The sequence below is a fragment of the Penicillium cinerascens genome (assembly GCF_028974065.1).
Source record: "Penicillium cinerascens strain IBT 15544 chromosome Unknown contig_1_segment0_segment0, whole genome shotgun sequence".
NCBI classification, from domain to species: domain Eukaryota; kingdom Fungi; phylum Ascomycota; class Eurotiomycetes; order Eurotiales; family Aspergillaceae; genus Penicillium; species Penicillium cinerascens.
Window position 1 is genome coordinate 2,801,266 of NW_026695287.1, and position 19,561 is coordinate 2,820,826.

The 19,561-nt window shown below is 50.0% G+C and overlaps 5 protein-coding genes across 5 annotated transcripts; 3 read left to right on the forward strand and 2 right to left on the reverse strand.

Annotated features, from left to right (window-relative positions):
- Positions 1-104: 104 nt before the first annotated feature.
- On the forward strand, positions 105-2,823 carry N7498_002601 (beta-glucosidase; the record flags this gene model as incomplete). Its single annotated transcript, XM_058449663.1, has 3 exons — positions 105-887; positions 940-1,191; positions 1,243-2,823. The coding sequence occupies 3 exons, from the start codon at positions 105-107 to the stop codon at positions 2,821-2,823; spliced, it is 2,616 nt and encodes an 871-aa protein (XP_058312007.1).
- A 243-nt stretch (positions 2,824-3,066) lies between these two features.
- N7498_002602 (MDR family MFS transporter) lies at positions 3,067-4,858 on the reverse strand (the record flags this gene model as incomplete). Its single annotated transcript, XM_058449664.1, has 4 exons — positions 3,067-3,828; positions 3,878-4,337; positions 4,387-4,724; positions 4,775-4,858. 4 exons carry the CDS (start codon positions 4,856-4,858, stop codon positions 3,067-3,069), a joined length of 1,644 nt encoding a protein of 547 aa, XP_058312008.1.
- Positions 4,859-8,217: 3,359 nt separating this feature from the next.
- On the forward strand, positions 8,218-9,935 carry N7498_002603 (sugar porter family MFS transporter; the record flags this gene model as incomplete). The annotated part of the gene is made up of 4 exons (XM_058449665.1): positions 8,218-8,325; positions 8,387-8,473; positions 8,530-8,712; positions 8,773-9,935. The coding sequence occupies exons 1-4, from the start codon at positions 8,247-8,249 to the stop codon at positions 9,933-9,935; spliced, it is 1,512 nt and encodes a 503-aa protein (XP_058312009.1). The 5' UTR covers positions 8,218-8,246.
- A 5,010-nt stretch (positions 9,936-14,945) lies between these two features.
- N7498_002604 (cryptochrome/deoxyribodipyrimidine photo-lyase family protein) lies at positions 14,946-16,817 on the forward strand (the record flags this gene model as incomplete). Its single annotated transcript, XM_058449666.1, has 2 exons — positions 14,946-16,308; positions 16,357-16,817. The coding sequence occupies 2 exons, from the start codon at positions 14,946-14,948 to the stop codon at positions 16,815-16,817; spliced, it is 1,824 nt and encodes a 607-aa protein (XP_058312010.1).
- Positions 16,818-16,955: 138 nt separating this feature from the next.
- On the reverse strand, positions 16,956-19,426 carry N7498_002605 (glycosyltransferase family 2 protein; the record flags this gene model as incomplete). Its single annotated transcript, XM_058449667.1, has 3 exons — positions 16,956-18,209; positions 18,299-19,018; positions 19,088-19,426. The coding sequence occupies 3 exons, from the start codon at positions 19,424-19,426 to the stop codon at positions 16,956-16,958; spliced, it is 2,313 nt and encodes a 770-aa protein (XP_058312011.1).
- Between the last annotated feature and the right edge of the window lie 135 nt (positions 19,427-19,561).

Sequence of the window (19,561 nt, forward strand, 5' to 3'; positions counted from 1 at the left end):
ATGAACGACTTGGTACAGACCTCGTTCCTTGCGCGAGTAGTACAGGCCGAGTGCATGTTTGCATCTGATCTGCTGTGACCCGACTCTTGAACCCCATTCCGACTATGGCTCCCTGGACGCGTTTGGCCCTCGTGCCACTTGTCGCACAGGCAGTCCTAGTGTCTCCTATGCCAGATGCTGATCCTGATACCGTCGAACTGAATCGACGCGACGCGGCAGAAGGCTATAACTCCCCTCCGTTCTATCCCACACCCCATAGCGGGTGGGAGTCTGACTGGACCGCGGCCTATGAAAAGGCGCAGCAGGTAGTTGGCAATATGACACTAGCAGAGAAGGTCAACCTGACCACCGGGACGGGTTTCTACATGGGCCCCTGTGTCGGCCAAACTGGCAGTGCGCTGCGGTTCGGCATCCCGAATCTCTGTTTACAAGATTCCCCCTTGGGTATCCGGAATTCGGACCATAATACCGCATTTCCGGCCGGTATCACGGTCGGAGCGACGTTCAACAAGAATCTCATGTATGCACGGGGACGAGCCCTGGGCGAGGAATCCCGAGGTAAGGGCGTCAATGTACAGCTAGGCCCCGTGGTTTGTCCACTTGGACGAAAGCCTCGAGGAGGTCGCGGTTGGGAGGGCTTTGGAACGGATCCCACGCTGCAAGCCTTTGGAGCCGCGTATACGATCAAGGGCATGCAAAGCACTGGTACAATTGCCACCATTAAGCACTTTATCGGCTATGAGCAGGAAATGTATCGCATGAGCACCGTCCTTACCAAGGGCTATTCGTCGAATATCGACGACCGTACCCTGCATGAGCTCTACTTGTGGCCTTTTGCTGAGGGTGTCCGTGCCGGTGTCGGCTCTTTGATGACTGCCTACAATTCTGTGAGAGACAATTGACTCCATGACTGAAATGCATGTGGTTAACGTCTTCTAGATCAATAGCTCTGCTGCAAGCCAGAACAGCAAGCTCATTAACGGAATTCTCAAGGACGAGCTTGGCTTCCAGGGATTCGTTATGTCGGATTGGCTGGGCCAGTACGCCGGTGTGGCATCCGCGCTTGCTGGTCTCGATATGGCTATGCCCGGTGACGGTGCTGTTCCTCTGTTTGGAGACAGCTACTGGGCCTCCGAGCTGTCTCGTTCTGTTCTGAACGGCAGTGTTCCGGTAGGCCGACTTAATGACATGGTATGCAGGAGACACAACCCAATCTTAACATTATGCTAATTAGTTGTGCAGGTTACTCGAATTGTGGCGGCGTGGTACAAAATGGGCCAGGATAAAGACCACCCTCTGCCCAACTTCTCGACCAATACCCTGGATAAGACTGGCCCTCTCTACCCCGGTGCTTTATTTTCTCCCAGTGGTATTGTCAACCAGTTTGTTAACGTTCAGGCTAACCACAACGTCACCGCGCGAGCTGTCGCCCGTGAGGCGATTACCCTGCTGAAGAACGAGGATGATATCCTTCCACTTCGACGCAATGACTCCCTCAAGATCTTCGGCACAGATGCAGGTGCTAACCCTGATGGCCTGAACTCATGCTCTGATCAAGGATGCGACAAGGGAGTTCTGACTATGGGATGGGGCAGTGGAACCTCGAGACTTCCTTATCTCATCACTCCCCAAGAAGCCATCGCGAACATAACTAAGAATGCTCAGTTCTACATTACGGACTCGTTCCCCTCTGATGTGACTGCCGGCGCCAATGATATCGCTGTTGTTTTCATCAACGCGGACTCTGGTGAGAACTACATTACCGTCGAAGGCAACCCTGGAGACCGCACCGTGGCTGGTCTATACGCCTGGCACAATGGCGACAACCTCGTCAAGGCCGCTGCAGAGAAATTCTCAAATGTGGTTGTTGTTTACCACACTGTTGGTCCCGTGATCATGGAGGAATGGATTAATCTCGAGTCCGTCAAGGCTGTGCTTGTGGCACACCTCCCCGGCCAAGAAGCGGGCGACTCACTTACTGATGTTCTTTTCGGTGACTATAGTCCCAGTGGCCACATGCCTTACACGATCCCACGCAGTGAATCAGACTATCCCGCTAGCGTAGGCCTTATCAACCAGCCATTTGGCCAAATCCAGGATACTTTCACCGAGGGATTGTACGTGGACTACCGCTACTTCATGAAGGCCAACATCGCCCCGCGGTATCCCTTTGGCCACGGACTGTCATATACTACTTTCAACATCTCCAGCCCAACTTTGACCCAGGTGACTGCTCTCGATAGCGCCTATCCTCCCGCAGCACCTCCCAATGGACCCACCCCTGTATACAACGATGCAATCCCTGCCGCTTCCGAGGTCGCCTGGTCATCCACAAAGTTCACCCGCATCTGGCGCTACCTCTACCCTTACCTGGACAATCCGGAGTCCATTACCGCGTCCGGTGACTACCCCTACCCCGATGGCTACTCCACAACACCCAAGCCCCGAGCGCGCGCTGGCGGCGGCCAGGGCGGAAACCCGGCGTTATTTGACGTCTCGTTCTCCGTCAACATTGAGGTGAAGAATACTGGATCTCGGCGGGGTAAGGCTGTTGCGCAACTTTACGTTGAGCTGCCGTCTAGCTTGGGCCTTGACACCCCGCAACTTCAGCTACGTCAGTTTGAGAAGACCAAGGAGTTGGCACCTGGGCAAAGCGAGACTCTCACTCTCACTGTTACTCGCAAGGACCTGAGTGTTTGGGATGTAGAGGTCCAGGACTGGAAGGCGCCAGTCAACGGCGAAGGTGTCAAGCTTTGGATCGGTAACAGCGTTGCTGATCTTCCCATCGTTTGCACTATTGGCGAGGGATGCTCTTCACAGTGAGCATTCCACTCCTTTCTTCCCCTTCTTTTACTTCATTCCTTGTCCCGTATATTTCTCCAATTTTTCGTCTTCTTTTTCCCTATCCTTCTATTTTCTTTGAATCTTTGGTGCCATTGCCTGCACAGAGTCAATAGACCTTTTGTTTGCGCGGTGTATATATGAGAAGTAATCTGGATATTTGATCGATAATTACATATGGACCTGAGGTATATATTGAATTTCTTGCGAACACCAACCCCCAATCTATACAGTGGCAGGAAGATTCTGCACAGCATGCACCTCATCAAGAACAGGAGTCTTCTCACTCTTGAGACCAGTGAGAGTCTCAACATGCTCCTTGTTCAATCGCGTCTTCAGAATGAATGCAGAACAGAAAACACCCACACCCGCCATGCACGTATACATAATCCACATATTCCGCATACTCCACGCAAAAGCATGCTTAACAGCAAGCAACTGCGTCGCATCCTTAATATCCCTAATAAACTCAATATTCGCAGCCGCAGAATCACCCGTCAGTTTCTCCGCCAAGCTCTCCGACATGCCTGTAGCTAGGAGACTGGGCGTCATTTTGCCCATGCTATTCTGGAACACCACGCCGCCAATAACGATTGACGATGCAATGGCGATGTTCCGAATGAAACCCAGAGTAGCGGTCGCCGTGGCTGTTTCTTCCTGAGAGACCATGGCTTGGAGAGCGATGATGGGCGTTTGGAACAGGAACCCGGCACCGATACCGCTCAGGATTTGATAGCCGAGGATTTCACCGACGGATGAGGATACATCCAGGTGGATGTAGAGGCCGTTTCCGATAACCATGAGAGTCATGCCGATCCAGATTAGTTCGAGGTAACGACCTGTTTTGTGGATGAATGCCCCGGTAACGATGCCGGAGGTTGCCTCGGCGATGGAGAGCGGGAGGATCAAGATTCCCGATCGCATAGGCGAGGCTTCTTTGACAGATTGGAGATACAGCGGGATATAGTACTCTCCAGCGATGAAGACCTGGACATCCGTTAGTATTTCATATAAATGCAGATCCAGGGAAGCTTACAAAGCCATGCGCAAAGGCTACAGCGAGGGCGGCAATGTTGGACAGACGAGCGAAGATGTTCAGCGGCATCAGCGGGTACTTTGCAAGGTGCTTCTCGCTATAGATGAAAAGCAGGGAGCAGAGCGATCCGAAAACGATCAAGCAAATCACTGTCGGAGAGCTCCACGCAAATGTCTCTCCGCCAAAGTCGAGTCCAAGAAGGAGCATCAGGGTCAAGCCCAGGACGGAGAAGCTGCCGAACCAATCGATAGCCCGAATCCCTTCCGCCATCTTGGTCTTTGGGTTGTGTACATCCAGGAGGAATAAAAGAAGAAGGAAGGCAATTCCTGACACTGGCAGGTTGATCCAGTATGTCCACCTCCAGGAGACGTACTGGGAGAAAGCACCGCCAAGTAGCGGGCCGATGCCGCCAGCGAGAGCCCACATGAACTCCATCAAGCCGAGATACAAGCTGCGGTGTCTGGAATTTCATCAGCAATGTTCAATAACAGGCAAGAGACCGATCTTACCGAACGCTGAACAAATCCGAAATGACAATAGTCACAAGTTGCAAAATGCCACCACCAGCAACACCCTGAAGCGCACGGCCAGCGATCAACATCTGCATACTAACCGCAACGGCACAGATAATCGAGCTAAGGAAGAACCACGCAACCGCAATAAGTAAAATAAGCTTGCGGCCCCAAATATCCGAAAGCTTCACCCAAATACAGCCACCAGCCGCATTAGCAAGCAGATAAGCGCCGCCGATCCAAGTATACCCCGCAGCAGAGTGCAGCTTGGCCGCGATAGTGGGGATCGCCGTCGCCATGATGGTCTGATCCAAAGCTGCGACAAACATCGACAACTAGATCCAGTTTAGTACCTTGTCCGTGAGGTCTCGTGGGGCGCTCTTACAGAGAGGGCGATCATGATGGCGAAAATGCGCAACGTGCCCCGCCCGTCCGGCGGGGGTTCGATGATTAACACGTCCAAGGTCATTGCGCTCCTTTTTTTCTTATTAATGAAGGCCTTTATTTGGGAGAGGAGGGACGGTCGTGGGGAGAGGAGTCATGGTCGGGATCTTGAAAATATTTTTGGACTTAGTTCCGGACCCCGCTCGACCATGCTGACGGGCGGGTCCGCTCGGTTTGTTCCGCGAGGAGTATACGAACCGGGTTCTAGCGCCTCGTTTCGTATGTTGTGGTGTCTTCGTCGGCGTTTACTGTGTTCTATGAGTAGGCATTTCTATGCTACATTAGACAACTTCATTCGCTCATATTAAGGTAGCTCAAGTGAGTTTGACTGACTTAAGCTACTTATACATCTAGCTGTCCAGAAACACTCATCCACATCACCCGGAATGTCTTCTTGCGCTCCCTTTCCCTTCTATAGAATACTCCGTTCGGATTAAAACACTTTACAAAGCCCACCAACCTGAACGGAGTAATTCCAAGCGGATTGGCTTCAACAAGAGGCTACGCGTGGATTTGCGGAACGGGTATAGTCATTTGTTTTTGGATGAAATCAATAGCCTCGACTGCCACGGCCATTTTCTCGTTGATATAGTTGGGAAATATACCGCCAACGCGAGTGAATGGAAGCAATGATGAAGTTCCATCACTGAAAACAATATTTTGACAGAAGGTATAGGGGCCGTTCATAACCCCGCCGACAGGGCGACAAGTCCTTTACTCTGGGAGCACGGTTGAATCCAAGGCATCAAGCTCCCCCTTAAGACAAGCATAACTCCTTCACGAAAATTAAATTTCCTGGTCGACCTGGTGAAGAATATCCAGGCACTTATCAAAATCCGTCACGATGGGAGAGGCATCGAAACGATGAGCGCAATTGGTAGTACCCTGGGTGGCACCTTGTGATTTAGAAGAATCGGCCTGATATCTTACTTTCGCTGACAAGTGTAATTCCCTGTTAAATCAGCAGGGGGCGACTGCAGTAAACTAACTAGATTAAAAAACCGCGCCCGGATATGCTTTCTCGATGTAAACCAGATATTTTTAAATGCGAACTATGTGGTGGGCGGGCTTCTAGAGCCGCCCAAACATGGCTGTATTCAAAACAGTCAGTTGCGTTCCCTTACCTGCCCTAATTTGCTATTAAAGTGATGAACCTGACAACGGTCATTCGTCGCTCAAAACACGTGGTGCTGCGCCTCCCATTTTCCGTGATCCTTATATGCGTGCCTATTCCCGTTGTTTGCTTCATTTCAGGCCCCAGGTGGTTTCACTACGTGCACCATGATTTCCATATTCTGTTCGGCTCTGCTATGGAAATAATATTGGATTGTGTCTCGATTTGAAAGTATAACCTTCCAATACAGCGTATAACTGGCTAGGCTTGAGGCCCTCGCCCTCGTCGAAGAGCCTCTTTACGAAGTTTCGGGAATCTAAGACCCCTTGGAACGGAGAGTTGGACAAACACAAAAATGATTCATCCAAATGGCTGCTTTTCAAATGGCCAGTCTGTTGGAAATTGGAGCCCTCATCCTAAGGCGCCAATATCGGTCGGCATCTCTCTGCCCCGATGGCTGCTGATTGGTCAGCTAGGCCCATGAGGTTATTGAAATTGGGCGCCCGTATATGCGAGTTTCCTCATCTATATCACCTTCTTTGCTTCTTTTCAGGGGGTTCTCTCATGGACACCGGGTAGCGGTGTAGGAGAACATTTTTGTATGCATTTCCCTTAGAAAACTGTTCTCAGGAGAAGGATATAAATATTCCCCTGAGAACGAGCAGAAAAGGTTATCAGAATTTACAATCAATTATCCGTCCATCCTCTTTTCGTCTGATCATCTATCCCTTCATTTCTCAACACAGTCAAGGTTGATCGGCAGTGGAAAACTATACCTCTGGAGGATAGAGTGTGCATCGAAGACTCGACCTGCATCTAAGAAATTTTAGCCGACCGACGACGACCATGATAATAACTTTTCTGATGGTGCAAAGTGGGTGCGTGGGGTTCATATCGGGATTGATGAATGACTAGTATTCCTGGAATAACACTCTAATATTGCTCACATTCAACGAGACTGACACCTATACCGAGGCCGGCCGTGTGTTCTCGATCCTCGTCGGAGGTGCAAATCTCACGCACCGTACTGGCACCAGTGACCACACCGTGTACACCCATTACTTTATTGGATTTACCATCTCAGCAAACGGGGTCTGCTGGCGCTCGGTCTCTGGGAGTACGGGGCAAATATATTCAACCAAGAAAGTTAGTTACACCAATTGGATGGTGGATGCGACCCCGTTATTTCTCAACGGGTCTCTCCTTGGTCCACTGCGGTCATTGGGCTACGTGTTTGGGGTCAATACTACCGGTGCTATTGGACACACCTCGAGGGCCATTAGCTCCAAGTTGGGCAATGTCGCCCCGAAGAACCCGGCGGGGACGGGGGTGGTAATGAGAGCCTGGGCAACCCTGTCTCCATATTTCTCTCGCCGTTTGCTTTGTGTACTTTCCTTGTCACCCATGAATGGTTATCGCATGAAGGAAATTGTTTTTGTGTAACTGACATGGCGAAACCTAAGAGTTTTTTTTGCGTGCTATCCAGAGATGACAATAGCAGTAAAAAGGAGACTGCGGAGATCAGCCGGCGAAACCCGATTGCTGTGAAATCGAGTCGAACAAGCCCCCGAGAAAACCCCCGAAAATTCGGTTGGGTCCCAACATCGTCGGCAGATGGCCGAGATTTTGTCGTCCACGGCTGAAGCCAGAAGCTAAGTGCGCCACAAAACACGCTGTCGGACTTGGCGCGCGTGACACCAAAAACACTGGTAAAATTATGGTTTCAAACTTATGAAACCCCACTGTACAACCCTCCCCTATTCAGAAAAATGCGTAGTATATCTCATACCCCCGGCCCATGGCGGTCCATGGTTGAGTTGATACGACTTGAATATTCACGAACACGGGCCGTCGATTTCTCATCCGAGCCTTTTTCGATTATACTCTGGGGGCGCCGGCCAACGTCCGAGCGTGTGCTGCTTAGCTTGAATGAAGCACTGCCAAGCCACACCAACTCAGTTCCGTATGGCTTGTATTCGCAAAGCCGGCCGCCCCCACGGTGGCTATCGGCCATGCTACCCAATAATAAAACCTGGTTACCCGTTCCCCGACCGTGGTCTATTTCAGGGTCTTTGCGGGATTTTCGGGCTTTGTATTTGCTTATGGCCTGAGCACACCGAAATCACATTGGAGTTGATGCGAGAGAATCTTGAAAAGCGGGCCATCTGGGGCCCCGGCGCGGGGGAAAGAGACGTGAAGGCAAAGCGTAATTAACTTTTGGGTATATGAGCACCGTGCTCCCCGCCCATTTCTCCCGTCAGTCCACACGTTCCGACTGCTTCCAAAGGATCTTAGCAAGATGGTCTACTTTGGGTTGAGAGGCCAGCGGCTGAGCGTTCTCGTCAGTCTGGTGGCAGCCACTGCCTTCATGCTGCAGGGTACGCAATAGCCATGTTCCTTTTGTTGAGTCGTAGACTAACACAGCAAACGTTGATATAGGATACGATCAGGCCGTGATGAATGGCTTGGTCACCCTGCCCACGTTCCTCGGTGTTTTCCCTCAAATGAAAGACTCGCAAATCGAAGGTGAGAATCAATGCTGGGGTTATGTCTGTTCATCCATGTTTACTCACTGCCTGCAGGGACCATTGTTGCTATTTATGAGATTGGATGTGCGATTGGCGCTCTTTCATGTGCTTTCATCGGTGATGTACTCGGACGACGCCGTATGCTGTTTACCGCGGGGATTTTCGTCATCGTCGGCGTGATTCTACAAGCCACGCCCTTCAGTCTAGCCCAGTTGATTGTGGCACGCATCATCACCGGTACTTCTTGAGAAAAGTCTTATCACGGAAATATTGGCTGACGAAATATTTTCTACATAGGTCTTGGTGTTGGCGCGTTTACCGGTACCGCTCCGATGTATGTGTCGGAGTGCGCGAGTGCAGCTACACGCGGTCGAATGGTGCTTCTGCAGGGATTCTTCGCTATCGGCGGTATCGTGCTGGCGACATGGATCGAGTTCGGCCTCTTCTTCGTCAAGGACAGCCAGGTTAACTTCCGATTTCCTATCGCTTTCCAAGCGTTCTTTGCACTTGTCGTCGTTTCTTTGATCATGTTCCTGCCAGAATCACCCCGGTGGCTTGTCAAACGTGACCGTACAGAGAACGCCCGCGAAGTTTTGAGTGCCTTGGCAGACATGCCGCAGGATTCCGAAGTCATCAACCAGGAGCTGGACGTGATTCGCGACACATATCAGGAGGAGAAGCAAAACTCAAGCTCTTTGTTCACAATGGGTCCCGAGCGACTTTTCCATCGTGCATGTCTTGCTGTTTTTGTTGCGCTCTTGGCTCAGATGACTGGTGTCAACATTGTCACCTTTTACTCGACACAGATCTTTGAGGATCACCTTCATTACAGCCCTGTTGAGTCTCGCATCTTCTCAGGCTGTATTCAGATCTGGCAATTCATGTGTGCCGGTCTTGCCGTCATCTTGATCGATAAAGTTGGCCGAAGAAAGCTTTTGATGGCTGGTGCAGGAGGCATGTGCATCGCACAGGCTGCGCTGGCCGGTCTCATGTCCGATCTCTCCAACAGACACGCTGGTGAGGCTGCCATCTTCTTCTACTTTGTAGCAATGTTCTTCTTCCCCGTGGGTCTGTTCCTGCTGCCCTTCATGTACGCCGGAGAAATTGCCCCGCTGTCTATCCGACACAAGGTCGCTGCCCTTGGCGCCTGCACGAACTGGCTTTTCAACTTCCTCATTGCCGAGGCCTCTCCAACCGCCCTCGCAAATATCGGATACCGGTACTACATTATCTATGCTTGCATCAGCTTCGTGGCCTTTGTGGCGTTCTATGTATTCTACCCCGAAACCAAAGGCCGCACCCTCGAAGAGATTGACGAGATCTTTATTCGCTCGAAGTCTATATTTGACCCAGTGAGGGTGGAGAAGTCACTCCCACGGACTGGGTTCGTTGGCTCGGAACGCCGTCTTGAAGAGCGGGTTTTGGAAAAACACAGTGCAGCTCACATTGAAACTGCGTGAGAGGACAAGGGGTATGCATGATGAAATGACGCAGAATTTTTGAAATGTAATTTGTCCTAAACGTTGTGGAATATATGACCTTATATGACCTTGTATGACCTTGCTCCGGATTCGGACTGGTGGCGGGTGGCTCACTCACATATTCAGCCATTTTTCATATATTTTTACTCTAGTAGTGACGGTGCGTTCGATACATGATTCAAGGGCCAGACTGGAGTGGAGATTATCAAGTGTTCGCCCAATCCGTGATAATATCATTCTAAGACTTTATTTGGCAGCAAGACTCAACGTACCCATGGACGCCGTCTATTGTGCAGCAGATAAATCGAATCTGTGAAGCTCGGTTGTTCAAAGTTTTCCGATGTTCTCTAGTATTTGCTGGATTTCGAAAAGCCAAATTTCGAACGGTATTAATAGCACGCCACAGACAATTGGACAACATATATGCTCACCCTGTCTCGGTTGCAATATCAGCAATGGCATTTAAATGGTCTTTCGGAATGGTGCTGTGAATAGGCCCTCTGAGAGATTTCATCAAAAACAAGTGTTGTTTATTAAGCCTTCGGAATTTTAATATTTTGCTATGGATGCGGTCAAAAATGGTTTCTCACCCGAAGGTCTGCTGTGTGTCTCTTCCGAAAGGGTATATTTGTTGCGAGTTGCTTTATTGCAGACATTGAAAGTCAATCACTAGATATCATTATCATACCGTAAAACTCGAGAAATGAAAAAGGAATGGTATATGCTCTAGTTATATAGAGGATTTAATGTCAAAGTTCTAGGCTAAACTTCAAATCAGCATCGGAGTGAAGTTTGATCTAGAGCCTACCCGGTACCGGACTAAGGCTCGCAAATACAATAGTGTTGCATGAAATCGATTAAACTTTTCCTCTACTCTTTTACCGAGTAACTCTACTCTTCCAACATTAATGAAATTCGGATGACAATTTGTTAATATTAAATAAAAGATTTTGCACCATTCTTCGCGATTAATGTTCGGATCAAGAGACAACAACGAAGTGGCTATCGGGAGGGCCGCCCATATTCAAATCAGTTAAGTAATTTTTGGTAACTTGAAACTCCGTATCCCTTCAAAAAGTATATTTCTGTAGCCCGTTAGGACAGTCCTCCATCGAAGCCTAGTGGTTTTTGACAAGTCACGCAGTGGAAAGTTCCACCAAGCAAACAGCCATCATTGAATAAATTTTGAAGCTCGTTCAACCATTGAGCCGCCAAATCTGTGGCTGTAGAATGGGGAACTTGTCGCAATTTCTCAAACATGCGAGGCATCATAGATGAAAATGTCTCCAAGTGATAATGTTGAATTTCCGTTTTCAGGCGAGGGTGCTGGAGTATGCCAGAGGCGTGGCTGGAAATATTGGTAAATTCAACTTCTCCGCACGCTTTACGGACCGCTTTTTGTGGAGTTTTACTTAATCCAAATATGCGTATAAAATCATAGGCTGGCTCCAATAACTTCTCGCATTTGACTTGATCAGGTCCAGCTTCCAGGTCTTCAATGAGTGAGCTTATATCTATTTCAATCCATTGTAAATGGCCGCCAGGTTCTAGATCGAGTGAAGTGTTAGATAGGTTTCGAGGTGTCTTTTGGAGTTTTGCTTAGAGGAGATTCTCTTACATAGTAGACTCATCAAATTAGCAGCAATGTTATTATACTCTTGTTCTTTGAGTGCTCCACATAGAAGCCTGACATGGACAAAATCGTAGCATGATAAATGCTGAGCTGGAAAAGGCTTTAGAACATCCTGGACAATAAAGGTAGCATTGTCCAAATGGGGCGGGAATTGGGCATCCGAGATATCGAAGCCATAGTAACGACGCGAGTGTTCACACGGTATCTCCTTGAGCTTTTGTTGGGCGGCTTCTATCCAGATCCTGAAGATTGAGGTCTAATTTAGTCCAAGACTTTCAGAATAGAAAACAGCGACAGGGTATATATATCTTCTTACCCGGTTCCTGTGGCAACATCAGCTATTGAACACACTTCGTTCAATGGAACAGTCTTGTCGATCGGGCCTCCAAAAAGCTCCGTGATGATAGCATGTTGTTTATTCAAGCTGAAACAATTAGCCAATGGAGATCTCTATTCGACACCGACATGTCGCACCGACTGGATTCGTTCTGATCTCTGGCAAGAGGATAAATCTCGTCTTTGCCAGTCATCATAACAGTTTATTTTCAGATTATCTTCGGAACAACATGTCAGAATGTTCACATAATTCCAATGATCCAGCCCTGTGAGGGATCTCTCCTATTCAAGGTGGTCGTAGAGGACTTACTTTGACAGCCTTGAAAGATCATTTACAGGACAATAGCTGGTAGGGATCTTCGGCAAATTTATAATCGCCAGTTGGAATCCGGCCAATACGAACAGAGTAAGCAACGAAGAGGATTTGCTTCTTTAGGACATGGGTAGACAGATACAAGTTACATACGTGGCAAACAAATGTTCGCGGAAGCTATATTCGTAATCACATTCGATTATGGGTAGTTATTCTTTACTCCGTTAATGGCTTGATGAATAATGATGATGAATGGGTGGAGCGTTTGCCTAAATCGCTCCCGTTTTCCGAATTTGAACTTTAACATTCTGTTCTCGGGTTTGGTTCCACGTACAGTAACATGAGTTTAGGCCGAGTTGGTATCAATGACGTGTTTCATTAGGACTAACTTTTAACCCCGCTTATTATTTGACCTGCCTGGGTCCCTTCCAAATGCATTAGCAAAAAGGGGAAAAAGGGAAGATAAAAAGATTATACCCGTTATCAATATTCCATCAGCCATGGATAACAGGCGTCAGGTGAGTACGGCGCAATTTCCGTTGCAGGTTTATGTGGCCCGTAGATAGAACAAACGTAAATGCGGAGTATGTAGGCCACCAGGTCATCAGGTCGCGCCCTGACCTGATGACATGATGGCCTACATACCCTACTCTTTACAGGGGGTTGGCTCATCAGATCGTCAGTCAGGGCGCGATCTGATGACCTGATGAGCCAACCCCTGTAAATGTGACAAGAATTTGTTGGGCTGTTCACCGTGTCACTGGTTCGTGATTCTTCGGACTCGGAGAGGTGTGAAACTTGTTGTCGGGGTTCAACCGATATCTTGCGATCTCTCAGCGCCAGTCGTCGCGTTTATTCCACCGAATCTCTACACATGCGAGACGTACGTCGCCTTCGATGACGAATCGCGAACCTAGAGTGTGATACCCATACAAGTGCTGTCGGTGAAGACATAGACGATGATGACGATAATAGCAACATCTACACGGGAATGGGATCCTGGCTTGTTGCAACAACACAGGAGCCTATGCGGAATGCAGCACCCCCAGGCGCATGGATCTCCTCCACTTCATTCTGTCCTACACAATTCGCTTCCAGAATTTCACGGCTTAGATCCATTTCGACATTTTCAATTACGGATATCCTTTGTGAATCTTTATATCGCAGTAGACACGTGGAAATTCATTAGTGAATTGTCCGTCATACGGCGGAGTGCGACTTTGCACTTCGATAGCGTGTATCTCTAGATGCCTGTCATATCAGAGGATCATTTCTTTACGTCAGTCAAGGACTTAGCTGTGGATGGAGCCTAATGCCGAAACTGCCATACTTGCGTTGTGTATACATCTCGCTATCCATCTCCCTCAAAGCAATAACGCTGAGCATCTGCAGATCTCACTGTACACCACAGTCAAGATACACACCGCTATGCTGGAGGCATGTGGGATTATATTACTTTATGTGGTCTAGTCTCATCTTATTATCTGCTTCTACGAGCTTACAGATGACTTTTTAAATGCTGCGGCGTACCCAATCGTCGTCTGTGCCCTCATTGTGTGCTTTGGGGCTACAGCAAATTTGTATACTCTAGAGTCTGCCATCCAAGCTATCTACATCTACTCATGACTTAGTGCCCCAAGTTATGATATAGGGGGAGACTGATAAGGGCCGAGAAGAGGTGCTCTAAAGGGAAGATGAAATTTACAATACCCAGGCCAGACGTCATAGTATATAACCGCTCTAGAAGATGGCCCTCGACGCAGAACTGTCTGCCATATATGCGTTCCGGTGTTGATAATCAACTGGCGAAGCAAATCCGCATCCCGTTCCCTCAATCCAAAGAAATGAGAACTGTCGTTGAGAAATTCAGGGTCGAGTGGAACCAGCGGTACGGTAATGATACCCTGGAGGTTCCAGTGCCTGCCACATTTCGGGTGGACAAGAATGAAATAGTGCGCAATACTTCCATCAACCACGAATTCCAACATAGGTTGGAGCCTAACACTGCTCTGCAACGGATTGAGGCCTTGTAGGTACTGCCTATGCTTCGCGCCAATATGCCATTTCATTTCACTGCGGGCTGTGAGTGTGAGCACTCATTTACGGGGCATTGTGTGATCTCATATCACCTACTGAGCTTCAAGTGTATTTATCTAACTAGAGTCGAATCGAAGTTAGATAAATGGCAAGTCCATTTAGATACAGATACGCTTCATGCAACTTTAAGTGCACCTGGTTATGTTTAGTAAACACCAACGGCAGTTTCCGAGTGTAGGTATTCATGCAAATTGTACAGAGGGTTCGTGCGTTGCATACCGTTGGCTCGATGAGAAGACCGACCCTCTGTTTCCTTTTGGTCAGATCGATGAATTGAGCGTATCTTCGACCATAGGTGATACGTAGAAACTGTAATTGCAATCGAGCGAAATAAACTAAAATAGAGTTCGGCAAAGCAAGCCGTATCCATGGATTATAATTGTGGTCAAGAAATCCTGCGATCGATGAAGCTTGACGTCATGCAAATCCTAGATCTCGATCTGCAAGGATCTACAGTTCGATCTAGAATGTCGAAAGTCCTTCAAACACCTCACATCCACCTCAAATATCTCTCCTCTCACTCCACAAATTGTTCTCGAGCAACCACCGCTCCGTCGCACAACCATTCACAAACAACACTAATGCCAATGCCAATGCCAACAGCATAGCCATGAAACCCTCCAAACCCATCGTCCTATACTGGCACCGAACAGATCTCCGCCTCCACGACAGTCCTGCCCTCCATGCCGCCCTATCCCTCAACCCCTCAACGTTCATCCCAGTATGGACCTGGGATCCCCATTACGTCTACCGCTCCCGCGTAGGCCCAAACCGCTGGCGCTTCCTGCTCGACTGTCAATCCGATCTCTCCAAGTCCTACACGGCGCTCAATCCAAAACAGAAACTATGGGTTGTCCGCGAAGCCCCGCAAACCGTTCTGCCGAAACTGTGGAAACAGTGGGGAATTACGCATTTGGTTTTTGAAAAGGACTCGGATGCGTATGCGCGGGAACGGGATGAGGTGGTTGTAAAACTGGCGGAGGAGGCGGGGATTGAGGTTATTGTGGAGATGGGACGGACGCTTTTTGATTCGGATGTGTTGGTTGGGAAGAATCAGGGCAAGCCGGTTATGAGTATGAGTCAGGTTGAAAAGGCGGCGGATAAAATTAATGGTGGGAGGCCTGCGAAGCCGTTGGATTCTCCCAAGGGGATTCCCGATCCGTGGGAGGAGGAGAGGATGGATTTGAGTGGCACTGAGTTTGGGGGTGTTGAGGTTGAGGTGGATGTGAATGCTGATCATCGAACGGCGGAGGATAAGCAGTATGGCCAGTTGATGGGGCCAAAGGGTGATTTCGGGGTTCCGACGCTGGAAGAGATTGGGATCAGTCCGTCTCAAGTCGAGGGCCCTCATCGAGGCGGAGAGTCAGTCGCGTTGAGAGTCCTGGGTAATTACATCAAAGATGAGGAATACGTCGGCACATTTGAGAAGCCCAACACTTCGCCGGCAGCCTTCGAGCCCCAGTCTACGACACTGCTCTCTCCGCATCTGCACTTTGGCTCTTTATCCGTGCGGAAGTTCTTTTGGGATGTCCAGGATGTCTTCGATAAGCGAAAGAAAGAGAAGAAGCAGAACGCGCCCATTCCAACAAACCTGCCGGGCCAACTACTCTTCCGCGACATGTACTTCGCCGCGCAGGCTGCGGTCGGATACAAGTTCCAGCAGACGTACGGGAATAAGATTGTCCGATTCATCGACTGGCATCTGCAGTCTAAAACACCCGAAGAGCTCGAAAAGGAGGGACCAGATGCTCGACCATACCATGTGGATTCTCCTGAAGCAGAAGAATGGTTCCAGCGCTGGAGAGAAGGCCGAACGGGATTCCCATGGATCGACGCCTTGATGCGGCAATTGAAACGGGAGGGATGGATCCACCATCTTGGACGACACAGTGTAGCTTGCTTCCTGACTCGTGGTGGGTGCTACGTGAGCTGGGAACGGGGGGCTGAAGTCTTTGAGGAATTGCTGATTGATCGTGAGCTTCCCTTTACCGGTTTTGGAGTCGTTAGTTAACATGATTTAGATGAAACGGCCTGCAACATTGGAAACTGGATGTGGCTCTCTTGTACAGCCTTCTATAACCAGTACTATCGCTGCTACTCGCCAACTTCGTTCGGCAAAAAGTGGGATCCAGAGGGCAAGTTCGTGAGGAAGTATTGCCCTGAGCTTGCCAAGTTTGACAAAAAGTATATCTACGAGCCATGGAAAGCGCCTATTGCCGATCAGAGGAAGTGGGGATGTAGGGTCACTGGGGATGGAAGCGGTGAGTCCGTTACGAAGACGAAAGAACAAGGCGAGGAACAGACGTATCCGAAGCCTATGTTTGACTTTGACCAGAGACGCACCTTCTGCATGGATGCTATGAAGAATGCATATGGCATTGGCCTGCATGGGGATGATAGACAGGTGCTCGATGGGTCTTGGAAGGAGGCATTTGGGATTGATGACTCCAGACCCAGGAAGAAGCAAAAGACGGAGAAATAATGTACGAACAGTAAATAGATAATTCATATTCAAAATGTCCCCCAAATGTTGCCTCGTAAGATTGTCGGGACCAAAAAGTCCTCCGAAGCGCGTAGACGCCGTATGAACTCATAATGCATAATGTACATAGATATGATATTAGAAAAAGAAAGAGTACGCAAAGATTAGAACCGTCGCCGTGGTGGCAACCGTATACTCCAACTCGAACCACGCAGCCTGGCCACCGAAGGCAATCTTCTTACTCTTCTTGGTGGGGTGCGCGATCGCGGTCTTCGGATCCCGCTTCAGCAAGTCCTCGCGGTCGGGGACCGAGGGGGGATCGATAGCGTAGGAGACGGGAGTCCAGAGCGAGGTGCAAAGGAAGAGGAAGGTGAGCGGAGGCCAGAATGCGTGGGTTATCATGCAGACGACGATGCCCTTGAAGGTGGTTTGTGTCGCGAAACATTTGTAAGTTGTGATCACCACTGCGACCAGGGTCACGTAGACGAAGGCCAGGTGGAAGAACGCCATGTAGTTGAACAGGATGACGCGCAGGCGGACGAAGAGGTTCTTGCGCTGCTTCGGGTCACGCTCGTTCAGGGCGGAGCTGAGGGAGCCGGTAGGCTTGAAGGCCTGAGTCTGGCCACCGAGCCAGCGAGGCAGAATGAAGGAGCGAACGATGCAAAGCGCGATATACGGCGACATCCAGAGCTGGTAGCGAGAGCCTCGCTGGCCGGTGTGGTAGCCAGCCGGGATGAAAAGCGTGAACTCGCAGAGACGGTTGACGATGGTCGTCGCGAAGCACGCCCAAATGAGCCAGTGCAGTTGCTCCTGGTTCGCGTAGGCCACAAGCTGCTTACCCCAGAGGAGAATGATGGGGATGGCAAACAGGGAAGCCGTGAGGAGCAGGGTGTACAGACTTAGAGTCGCGTACAGGAAACCCGAAAAGCGCTGTGCGAAGGTCATCTGTTTGACGGCATCGCCCCAAAGACAGAACTTGAGCTTGAAGGCAGTGTCCACTGTACCAATGGCCCAACGGGTACGCTGCTTCAAGTGACTGCCAAAGTCATCGGGCACAGTACCAAATTGCAGAGGCTCGTGAATATACGCCGTCTTCCAGCCCTTTCCGAGCATGAGAGTCGAAGTCGCGACATCCTCAGCCAAAGAGCCCAGAGGGAAGTTCCCAATCTCATCGAGAGCCTCACGCCGCACGACGTATCCGGAACCGGTACACCAAGCAACATGCATGGCATCCTTGATCGGCTCGATCACATGCACGAAAAAGTCCAGACTCTGGGCCAGCGGGTCGGAGTCAGGGGTATTGTAGAAAAGTTGCGGAGGGCATGCAAGGGCCATCTTCGGGTCCACCAATAGGTGGGGGAGGATCGCACGCAGCCATTCCTGCTCCGGGATCTGTGGGAAGTTAGCATGAGACACAAGACGTCGAGTCGTGGCTGCAGGGAAATTGGCTGCAGGGGATCCGAATGTGAAGTGGATCTTACCATATCGGCGTCCAGGGCAGCCATGAACTGGCCGGCGCCCCCGGGCAGATAGTGCACCGCGTCGAGACCGTAGTTGAGATTGCCAGCTTTGAAGTGGTGGGGTTTGCCGGGAATTTTCTCGCGGGCCATATAGAACAAATTGGGGTGATTGACGGACATCTGGTTGACGCACTCTTCCAACGTAGCCGACTTGCCGTCATCGAGGATAATGACTCTGAACCTGTCACCCGGGTAGTCCTGATCGAGTGCACCACGAGCCGTGTCAAGAACGACTTCGTCATCTTCACCGCAGCAGGTGATGAAGACATCCACGGTGGGACAGTCGTTTCCGGTCAGACGGAGCCTGGGCCTGCCTCGCTTCTTAAGCGCCATCATGGTCCAGCAATTGTGCATGAGGGACGGAATCGCGACAGCGAACTCGATCGAGACGAAGACCCAAGCACCGGCATAGCTCACACCGGCGGCATTCTGTGCGGAAATGATACAGTAGATACGCAGACCCAGGTAGAAAAAGTATACAGCGGTGTTGGTGAAAGTGAGGAACGGGGTGAAGGCGAAGAGCACGCGTTTCCAGCCCTTCCAGATCTCGGCGTCGTCGCGATCATTAATGCGAGCGATCGACCCCGACTTGACCCACTCCTTGGAGAGACCCGGAGAAGAAGGTGAATCCACGAGGTGTGTGAGAGACTGGTGACTTTGCCCGACCTGAGAATTATGATACTGTGAGACAAAAGGGTCGTTGGTTATTTGGAGGATTGACGGAAATGAAAAGAAACGGTTCTATCTTACCAGAGTCGGAGAAGCCGAGCGGGAATCGTACGGAGTTGCTCCATACGAGAAGGAATCAGGGCCGGTGGATGAGCGAGGGGTCGGTTGAAGCCAGCCCGGGTTGGGGGAACTATACGGGGAGTTGTAGTCCTCATGCGCCATATGGCCCGCGCGATACGGGATCACGGGCCGGGGAGAGGCCAGACCGGGCGAGGGCATATCATTGAATTGGAAGTCGAAGCTGCCATTCGGATTGCGATACGCGGGGTGAGCCGCGTTCAATTCCACCATCTCTTCCGGATCCTCGTGGGCGCCGTAGCCGTAGGGAGCCTGCCCATAAGGCCCGTAGTGCCCGTTCATGATGGAGATAAGGTAGCGAGCGGAGTTGACGGGAGGGTAGGGAGGAAAATAAATAAGATCAAGAGGAGACGATCATCCAAGGTTGAACAGGCAACGTGAATAGCCTCCCGATCACCAGTAGCAAGACAAACGAGT